The 10,097-nt window shown below is 44.3% G+C and overlaps 1 protein-coding gene across 3 annotated transcripts in view; it reads right to left on the bottom strand.

The window, feature by feature from the left end:
• Positions 1 to 10,097, bottom strand: part of celf4 (CUGBP, Elav-like family member 4) — an 86,116-nt gene that overhangs the window by 13,704 nt on the left and 62,315 nt on the right. For all 3 annotated transcript variants that reach the window (XM_035632548.2, XM_035632554.2, XM_035632549.2), the window contains exons 4-9: positions 5,244 to 5,372; positions 4,193 to 4,272; positions 3,736 to 3,876; positions 3,294 to 3,465; positions 1,814 to 1,966; positions 1,317 to 1,427 (exon numbers count right to left, since the gene is read on the bottom strand). In XM_035632548.2, the coding sequence (XP_035488441.1) occupies positions 1,317 to 1,427; positions 1,814 to 1,966; positions 3,294 to 3,465; positions 3,736 to 3,876; positions 4,193 to 4,272; positions 5,244 to 5,372 (786 nt within the window). The remainder of the gene's footprint in view (positions 1 to 1,316; positions 1,428 to 1,813; positions 1,967 to 3,293; positions 3,466 to 3,735; positions 3,877 to 4,192; positions 4,273 to 5,243; positions 5,373 to 10,097) is intronic.

Genomic DNA, 10,097 nt, shown 5'->3' with positions numbered 1-10,097 from the left:
TACTTAAAATCATTTTCCTCCCTATTATTTTGCGTAAGACATAAACATGAGCCCTGTGTTTTATTGTCTTGCCTGTCTAACTTGCTAATAGCTTGTGAATAATGTAAATAGAAGCTGTCAGTGTCACATGTTCGGTAAAAACACTACACATTGTTCTGCCGCCGTGTGCGCTCGTGAACACGATAACACGTCACATAGGTTATTCATCCAATCAGCATATTTTATGCTATTTAAAATCCGACAGCCTACCGAGTTGGTTGTAAAAGTTTTTCTCGTGGGAATAACAGACTCATATACGAGTGTGCATGTGTGTGTGTGTGTGTGTGAGAGAGAGAATAATAATGATAAAAATAACAATAGTAATAGTAATAAGAATACAGATAAATAAATAATGTGTGTATTAGGGCTTAGGGTACAATTTCAGACCAATTAGTGTTTAAGTTTGAATGTTAACCTGACAGTACAGTATGAAAGTGAACATCAGTCTGCAGAATAAAAGCAGAAAAATGTGTGTGGAATTCATCACTCGCAGTCGTGTAGAACGGAGATGTAGAATCAGGGCCAGAATTTCTAATTAACTCCGATCACCTGCCTAAAACTGTGTGTGTCCCCCTCGCGCTGCCAAAACGACTGTGACCGGTTGGGAAATGGAAGCGGGTCCTTTGGGGGGTGTCCTGTGGTGTTGGGACATTGGCAGTGGATCCTTTGGTTCCTGTCGGTTTTGTGTCTGAGGGCCCCCCACGGATCTGGGTTCTCCCGGCGTATCCTACATGTTTGATCGGATTGGGATGTGGGGAGTTTGGAGGGCGAGCCAAAGCCTTGGGCTTTTTGTCGCGCTTCTCGTTTTTTGCAGTGTGGCGGCCCATTGTCCTGCTGGGTGAGGCTGCTCTTGGCGGGGTGTGCCGTGGAAGGGTTGGGGGAGGTCTACTTGGCGTTTGGTTTTCCAGGAAAACGTTGCATTATGACGAGATGATCGAGGTTGTCCACTTCACCTGTCAGTGGTTGTGACGTTGTGGCTGATCGGTGTAAATGTGCAATGTGCACGTCTGACTGCAATGTGGTGCCGTAGTTACCCGCCACCGTTTTCTGCTTTCAGTTTGAACTCTTTTCATTTCTCCACAAACCACAAATCTTTTCCATACATTCGCGAACCTCAATTTGTTGTGCAAGTTTACCCAGACAGAACCACAGACTTGGAAATTGTTTCTTAACATTATTTTACGAGCCGGAAATCTTATTTGAGCCCCATAGATAAGCGGAATGAGAGATTGGGGGGATAGGGGGAGGGGGGAGGGGGGGGGGGGGGGGAGCGCTACCTTCAGAGAGAGAGGAGAGGAAGCAGCCACCCTGAACCCCAAAACAACTTCGCGGAGCCACGCCCAAGCCGTTTTTCTCCGAGTCCTCCCTAAAAACCACCTCCTGCAACACTGGGGAGACAAGAGTGTAAGAAAAAAAAAAAAGAAGTACAGATTTTTTTTCTTCCTCCTCTTCACAAACAGAACCAATGAGGTACCAGCCACGGCTCATGACACAAGCGCATACTTAGGCTCCCGCAGCCGACAAGCACTTTTGCCAAACGCTCGTCTCCTCGACATGCTCATTGACTGTGGGCTACGTTCGCCTGGCCTCGGCCTCCTGAACATGCTTCACGCCTGCAGCATGCACACGTTCCTCTTACAATGAGTGTTCAAGCTTCACGGAATCGTGGTTTTGCATGACAAACAGCGTACAGTATTTATTATGCTTAGTGCACTATCGTTTTTAAATATATTACTCCATATTTCTGAGAATTCCCTGAATTTATCAGACTTACCAGGGTAATGGTGTATCCCGTTGGTGAAGACGGCCTCTGCGGGCGGCTGCCCGTTTGCCTGGGGGGGCGGCATGCCAGTGAAACCATTTACACTAATGGGGGAGGGGATGCTGGTCACTGTGGGGGCGCTGATGCCTGGAGGAGTACTGCCACCTGCAGCCACGGGACAGACGGGTAAAGACGAAGAGAAACAGAAGCATTCCACTGATTCTTTTTGTCTTTCTTCCATGACATTGTGGAGAAGTTTTACTTTGACTGGCTCTCTAGTAACTCCTGGAAATGTCAGTGGGGCCGGTTCAGTGGGCCGGTGAAGACACTAAATGTCAGGGGTGATTTCTTGTCCCAGTGGGGCCTTTACTGTGACACAACAGCTATTAGATGCGAATCTTAGACGTACTGTATGTGAATAGTGAGTACAGTGTTGATGGTATCAATTGGGTACCAATTATGTATTAGTGTCAGATGATTGGAGGCTATGCCACAACGCATTACGTTCATTTGCACCCGTTCAACACATCTACAAACTACACTTACAGTATAGATTCTTTTTTTTAAATGCCCATTTAAATGCACTGCTCTTTATTGCCTGTTACTGTATTTTCTTCCACTGCAGCACACTGTTTTTTAGTCTTAACATATTACAATTTTGCTGAGTAAAAAAAAAGGAAGCTTTTCTTCGGGGATTATTGTCGGACGCAGCTGCACATTATGTTCCGTTGGTGCAGTATATGTTGACGGAAAAAAATGCACAATATGCGCTGTCAGATACACTTAATACATATAGCTCTGTCACAAAATATATGATTTGCAATTATCTGCTCAAATTCATAATTTTCAGTCTTAAGTCCGTGTGCTGCATAGGGTGATTCATGAACTGGACCTCAGTCAGCAAGGCTGTTGTTGTTGTTCTCTTTGCCAGCCTTAAACGAAGAACACTGGTGAGCTGTGCCGAACAGATAACCATGACACCATTTGAGACGAAATCTCTCCTCAACACCAAAGAAAAAAGAAAATGGTGGATTAAACTAAGACGTCGCAGCTACCTTCCAATAACATTAGTGTGGCTCTCCGTGAGGCAGCGGGGGCCCAGCGACTGAATGGAATAATGGCAATTCCACAGCACAGCTAGGATTAGGGCTGTGTGTGTGCGCTGCGTTCCAGTTCATTTGAACATATTACATCCCTTTGTGCATAACCAGGTTAAAAATCATAACGTTTCTCTCTTGTGCTCGCAGTGCTATAGGCAGCCAACGCAGAGGTTCAGCATTAAAAGAATCTTTGTATGATATCAAAATGAACCGAAGCTAACGACTGCATCGGAGGTATGAACATGCATTCTACAGATGTACGTTACACGCTTGATAAAATAGTTGATGATCCACAGCATGTGTCTGCGGTGGAATGGGTGCCATTTCCAAGGCTCACAGAAATAAGAATACAGCACGGCCCCCCGTAACCTTTGCCCTCCCACGAGTTTTACCTGACGTGGGGGTCAGCGGTGCCCCTGGGAGGCCATTGATGGTCGCCATGTGCTGCATCTGTGCAGCAGCAAAGGCCGCCATTGGACTGAGGTAGCCTCCTTGGCCTACAGATGCCATCAAGGCTGCCTGCTGCTGCACCTGCACGGTGGAAGAGAGGGGATTGTAAGGAGGCTGGAGAATAATGGAAGAGAAGAGGAGAGAGATTTAGATGTCGCCGGGTTAAGGAGTGGGGAAATAAATGGGAACGTGAAGTACACAACAGGAAACAGAGACTTTTAACCAGTCATTCAATCTTATGAAATGTGTTATTTTTTTCTTCTGAAAACAGTATTAACAACGACATTTTTTAATTATTCCAGATTCTAGACTTCACCCTTCCATTTAATCTCTGTGGTTCGTTGAATGAGTTACTGTAGACAGAGAAAAAAAGAGGCGTCTTGCCTGCGCGTAGGCTCCGTAGGCTCCAAACTGCAGGGCCATGGGGTTGAAGATGCCCATCTGACCAGCCATCTGCTGCATGCGGCGGATGGTGCGCTCCTTGTCCGTGTCGGCGAACTTCACCACCAGACTGGATGAGGCACCCTGTGCAACCCACACGCGCGCACACACACACCAGGCAGTGTTAGCGTGCACTGAGAGACACGGGACATACGCCCGTATCTGCCCTTTGCACACATCCCCCACCTATACGTCCCGCCAGGGCAATGGGCTCGGCGCTGTACTGGGTGATGAAATAGTTAGGATGGGTCATATATAAGGGACAAATGTCTTCGCCGGGATTAATAAAGTATAACTTTCCGCTAAGAAGGTAATTAAGCGCTACGTGACTCATCTCGCCGCGTGAGTCACCTCGCCTCACATAAATCTACCGGCTCACACACAGTTATGGCGTACTCACAGGCATTGTCTGGCTGCCGTGTAGTGCACTGATGGCTGCCTGAGCTTCAGCGTGAGAGGAGTATTTTACAAAAGCGCAACCTGGAGAGAGAGAGAGAGAGAGAGAGAGAGAGAGAAGCAAATTAGTGAGCGTAAAGAAGAGACAGGAGAGAAAAGTTTCCTGATAAGTATGTGAATCACTGCAAAAACACTGCCAGTAACAACAACGAAGAGTAAAAATTTCTTCTCCCTCACCGGGGATGCATTCCCCGCAGCACTGCCACAACAAACATTTGGTAAACAAAGCCCTCTTCTGCTGAGGTAGGTTTGTACCAGCGTCGATCGACGCACGGTAAGTGGGTCTAAACATGCCTCTCTGACACCATTAGCAACTTTGGGTTTCCTCTGATGGGGCTTAACAGAATGCCACGGCATCCCGGTGTCGCTTGCTATTGACAAGGCCCCGTTGATGAATTTGAATGATCAAGTTCCCAGTAATTATTGAGCTAAAGCCCACTTAGCCGAGTAAGCTGGCTGATGAGGCCTTGTTAATGGAGCTTCACGGAGGAATCAGAATGATCAAGCCCACTGTAATCATTAGGCTTAGTTATCATCGGGCCCCATTGATTGGCTGCTAAGCCCTCTGATGAACTTCGTGCAGTGAACTTGTGCAGCACGCTGACAATTTTTTTTCCAAAGGACATTTTCTTTTTCTGGCATGACATTAAGCCTGATGGTTAATAAGGAGGCTGACATTTTTTTTCTCCTTCTTCTCTCTTATCAGACGCTTGTTGACTCATAAGGCTAATGGGGTTCATCTCTTTCATCCCCGTGGGTGAAGCTTTCTGATGGCGCTTTACTGTTGAAATTTATACAGACCGGACAGTATTCTTACGTAGGCGCTTATTTGAAAGAAAAAAAGAAAGGAGAAAAGAAAAAGCCAGCTTTGACATCAGTCAACATTGGAGTGTTTAAGGAAAAGTTTGCAAAAGTCACCATCTTTGGACGGCCAAGTCATTTGTGTGCGGTAGCCGGTGAAAACGTCGGCCAAAGGCTCAAAGTCATGAACTCACCTTTGCTGTTTCCGTCGGGACCCCGGAGGATGGTGCATTCCTCGATGCAGCCGAAGGACTCGAAGAGGCGCCGCACGTCATCTTCTGACTGTTGCTTGTTGAGCATGCCCACAAAGAGCTTTCTGTCTTCTAAAAGGAAGAGGAATAGGTCACGATCAGAGGATAAAGTGATGCCTTTTGATATACTACACGAAGACACGCCGTGTTCACTGAAACAGCCGTGTGCAGAAACCGTCAGGGGGAGGTTTTGTGATAATACGTATAGTGCACGTTATTCACCCATTCATTCACGCTTCAAAAACACCTTTGCACTTCATTAACGCAGCACTTACATGTTATTTCCTGGAGAAAAAACAGCTGCCTCTGTTGCTGCTGCATACTCCATTATTTTCTGCAACTATTAGTCGATAACTTTCTCCACGTACTGAAGAGTGCAGTCGGTTTATCAGAGAAGACTGCACCACAACAAATACTTGGAAGACACTGCGAAGCTTTGTGGAGCGCAGCTTTAAGGAAAAGTATTTTTAACATAGCTTTTATAATCACGGGCCATCAGCTCCATTTAAAAAATCAATAATACAATGAGAACATTGACAGATACTGGCCTTCATATTACATATAACCTGTAGTATTTTAAATGTGTTAACTTTAGCATCAAATATTAATGGCACTAATGGTGCAGTGGTCATCGTTTCATGTTCAGTGGTACCTGCTTGAACAGCATCTGCGATACAACTTTATATAGAGTCACTTGTGTGTTAAAAGCTGTACTTGCAACAGAGCTGCATGTTTTGTAAATCAGGTTTGTAATTCATTTATTCGAAAAAAAAATGTATCCACCTGTTTTTCTATGTTTCCATTGCAAATTTGAATTGAAGATTAGTTCGCGATTAAGGAAACTGAACGGCTCTTTTGTGCAGTCGCTATCCTCGGGGAAGGTAGTTGGCACTGTGCCCTGGGCAGGCGTTCCTGTCACAGATGCTCATGATACAGCGTGGCAAAGTTTGCCTAATGGCAATGACACAATGTTCACTCACATCATATTCAGCAGTCAACCGGCAAATGCGCGTTCATAACCATATCCCTCTGTGACAAAAAACTCTGTCAGCTAATATTTCACCTGCAATCAAAGAACTACCGACCTGCCATGGCTTATAGCTGTAGAGCTCCGCACTTTAGAGACAGACACGCCTGGAAGATACTCTACTGTTACAGTGAGTGGATATTGTGGTTATTCAGTAATTCCAGGAATTTTTTTTTACAGTCTTTGTAAACAATTATAGACTTTGCATTTACCCCCTTATCTGCCGATCTCATCTGTATATGTGAAAAACCTTCCAGACAGTTTTCACAACTGTCATAATTAGGGATGTTCCAATATTCCATATCGGTATCGGGGCAAGATTGGCCAAAATGACTGGATCGGATATCGGACGAAATAAGAATTAAAATCAGATCCGATACATTACAGTAAACATACCAAATAAATACCTATTTACGTATCTACTAAGCCTTGAACGACATTCTGGCATCATATTTTTATGTTAATTTCTTATTATTTAATTAACAGTTTACAGTTCAATTAGTTTTTTGCTTGTTTGAATGGTGCTGACCATAAAAAAATTCTTCCTAAGGATCTGTTAGAAATTGAGTATGAGGTTTTAGATGGCTCGGTTAAGCAAAGTGCATCCTGAACAATGCATCATTAATATTTTATTTTACGAGTGGGGAAAAGATTGTATCAGATTAGTATCGGATCGGTGTGTGCAGATATGAAAGGTTGCAGGATCGGTAACGGATCGGACACCAGAAAGTGGTATCGTCCCATCCCTAGTCATAATACTACAACTATAACCTCTCCACACATGTCCAAGAGGAGAACAATGTAAAGATACAGTATATAATGTTAATATATATTAAAGGTTAATGTCAAGTAGTCTTGAGTCTCATCTTACATTTCTCTATTGTAACGTGTTTACATAGATGTTAATACATTATATGCAGAGAGTTTTGAGCACAGTCTCCTTGGTAACTCTTTCAACAGACTTGAATTGAAATGACATGACAGAAACTAACGATGACAATCCATGGGTTTGACTTGTCACACTAATAGGACACTACCTATAGTTCAGTAATTGTGCCCGTCACAGGTATTAGACATGACAGATGTGGTGATGAGCCTGTCCTCAGGTCGAGACATCATTAAAATTTAATTGAACTGTAAGCAAAGTCTTGCCGGGGGGCTGCGTTCAGACGGAGCAACACATTTGTCGTTGTGATTACTATTAAACGTGCATCACAGGCGGGATGCTGGTCCCTGTTGCACAATAATGTGACAGCAGGTTTACCCGCGGAGCAAATAAATGAGGTCAAAATAATTAAAAAGTAATGTGCATGAGTCAGTTATTACAGCAGACAACTAAAACCAACACGAATAAACCACTTTCGAAATGAAACGCTCACTTTTCTTTGCATTAGGCAAAACATATAACACAAAGGTACTTTCATGGCTCATATTGTCAAGTCACATGTCACCAATGTAATACAAATTTTGGTCTATTTCTAATTTTTTTGAACACATAGCAACCATCCCTTTGCACTAAGCAACTGCTGTTCTCCTCTTGAAATGAACATTTCAGAATACATGATCAAGTCTCTTTCTGAAAGAAGCACAGCACAGCTGACATTGATGCTGTCAAAAGAAATTCGATGAAATTACATCTTCAGATACGAACCCCTATATGTTTGGGCTTAAATATTATATAGGCAGACTTGAGGTCGAGCATTAGTTCATTAGTGTGTGCGCATGACGGCGTGATTGAGTCACTGAGTAAGTGTTTGAGGGGATTGGTGAGGCAGATGGTGAAAGTGTGCTAGTGCACAACTGCAGCAGATGTGTGAGTGCGCAGGGCCATCTGCTTTTTACGTTACATAGATTCTTAGCTGTGTGGAAATGGATGTATACGTTGGGAAATTAATGAGCCTCAGTGCAATTGCCTTTGAATGCACCCTGCGACTTAACATGTGTATAGGTGCGGGTAAATATGTGTGTGCATGCATGCATACTTAGGGTCCGCTCCTCACTGCCTGTGCCTGACAGGGTGTCCTTGCAGAGTCAACAAGACTAATCTGCGCTCTGGCCTTGCATCGGGGGTGGTGGTGGTGTGTGAGTGTGTGTGTGTGTGGAGGTGTTTACGAGACTGGAGCACACATCACGATTGGGCAGGAGGACGCACACATGCGCGCACACAAATCTCTGTCTGTTTGTCCAACCATGGCACATGTCTTTGGTGGCCAAAGTCTACAGTTCCCCAGGGAAGACCGCAATAAACATGACATCGTTCTTTGGGACAAAAAACACACGCACACACGCACACGCACACACGCACACACACACACTAACACACACACATGCACGCACGCACGTGCGCATGCAGGCGCACGCGCGCACGCAGGCACACACACACACACACACACACACACACACACACACACACACACACACACACACACACACACAGCAGATCAATATACACCAGAGACTCAACAACGATGTGAAGCTTCCTCTCACACAGAGACAGCACATGACAACGACTCTCGCTGATTCCCCTCTACTGTAATAACAGTGGTAGTCATTTCATCGTAACATTATCAATTACACAGAGGTGTAAAGTAACCACTGCATATTTGCCCAAGTATTGTACTTGAACTGTACTAAAACTTGCACTTGAGTACTTTCCGCGTTATGCTGTTCCACACTTGAGGGAACGTTGTACTTTTTACTCCACTGCACACGCACAGATGTCATCGGTCACTTTTCAGATTAACATTTTGTATTTAAAAAAGCGACTCAACTACATTGTTTTTCTACAGATTAAACCGGTGGCTCTCAATCTTTTTGCTCTGGAGTTCCCTTACAAAAAAAGCCGTGTGTCGCCGGGGCCCCCATGCCATGTTTCAGATGCTACGAGCTGGTAGCTGTTCCACACAAGAATGATTTTCCCATTAAAACTGTTTACTCTCAGATGGTTTAATTTAAAAAAGCGGCTCAAGGCCCAAATATGTCGAGTTATAATTTATTTTACAAAACAGAGGGAGAAAAAATACAACACAAAAAAGTTTTACATATAACTTTGTTTTGAATTCTTTCTCAGAGTCATTCATCATCTGTCTGGCCACTTCCTGACCCACAGAAGGGGCTCAGTCCTTAGTCTGAGAGCCATTGGACCAAACTACCTAGCTTCATATGTAGGATTTAAAAAGTGGTCCCAACTCAGTTGCAACAATTAAATGCAACTTGCACTGATGTGCCAGTATATCAAGATTTTTCAAGGATAACCTGATGCGTTAAGAAGGACTTGAATGTAGGACTTCTTTTGTTACTGTGTAACACAAGTAAAGGATTTGAGTTCTTCTTTCACTGATTAGAATTTATAAATGAAACACCGTGGCCATGTGGCTTTGGGATGAAGGAATAGACTTGAGGGATGGAAGTGGGCCTCGGGGAATTTACACGCAGAGAAAGACAGACCCAAATACCAGACCGAGGTACGGACGTCCTGCATTGCCCTCACTTTGCTTCGTCAAGCTCGGTGCTCGCCTCTGCTCCATCCCACTCCATCAATCATACTCACTGCACCTCCAAACTAAATAGAAGAGGATGTCGCACTATCTCCCTTCCTTTTCCTTTAAAGGTTTTTTCTCCCCCCTTTACAGGCTAACACCTCTCTTTCAGGCCCCATATGCTTCTCCCTGCTTATCAACCTACAACTCCTTGCATGCTCGATATCTTCTTCTTCTCCTTTTTACATTTTTTTTTTTTTTTACCCCCACTCTTTCCACCCATCTTGCGGT

The sequence above is a fragment of the Scophthalmus maximus genome, chromosome 6 (genome assembly GCF_022379125.1).
Source record: "Scophthalmus maximus strain ysfricsl-2021 chromosome 6, ASM2237912v1, whole genome shotgun sequence".
NCBI classification, from domain to species: Eukaryota; Metazoa; Chordata; class Actinopteri; order Pleuronectiformes; family Scophthalmidae; genus Scophthalmus; species Scophthalmus maximus.
The sequence above is the reverse complement of the archived record's forward strand: the minus strand, read 5'-3'. Positions and strand labels throughout refer to the sequence as shown.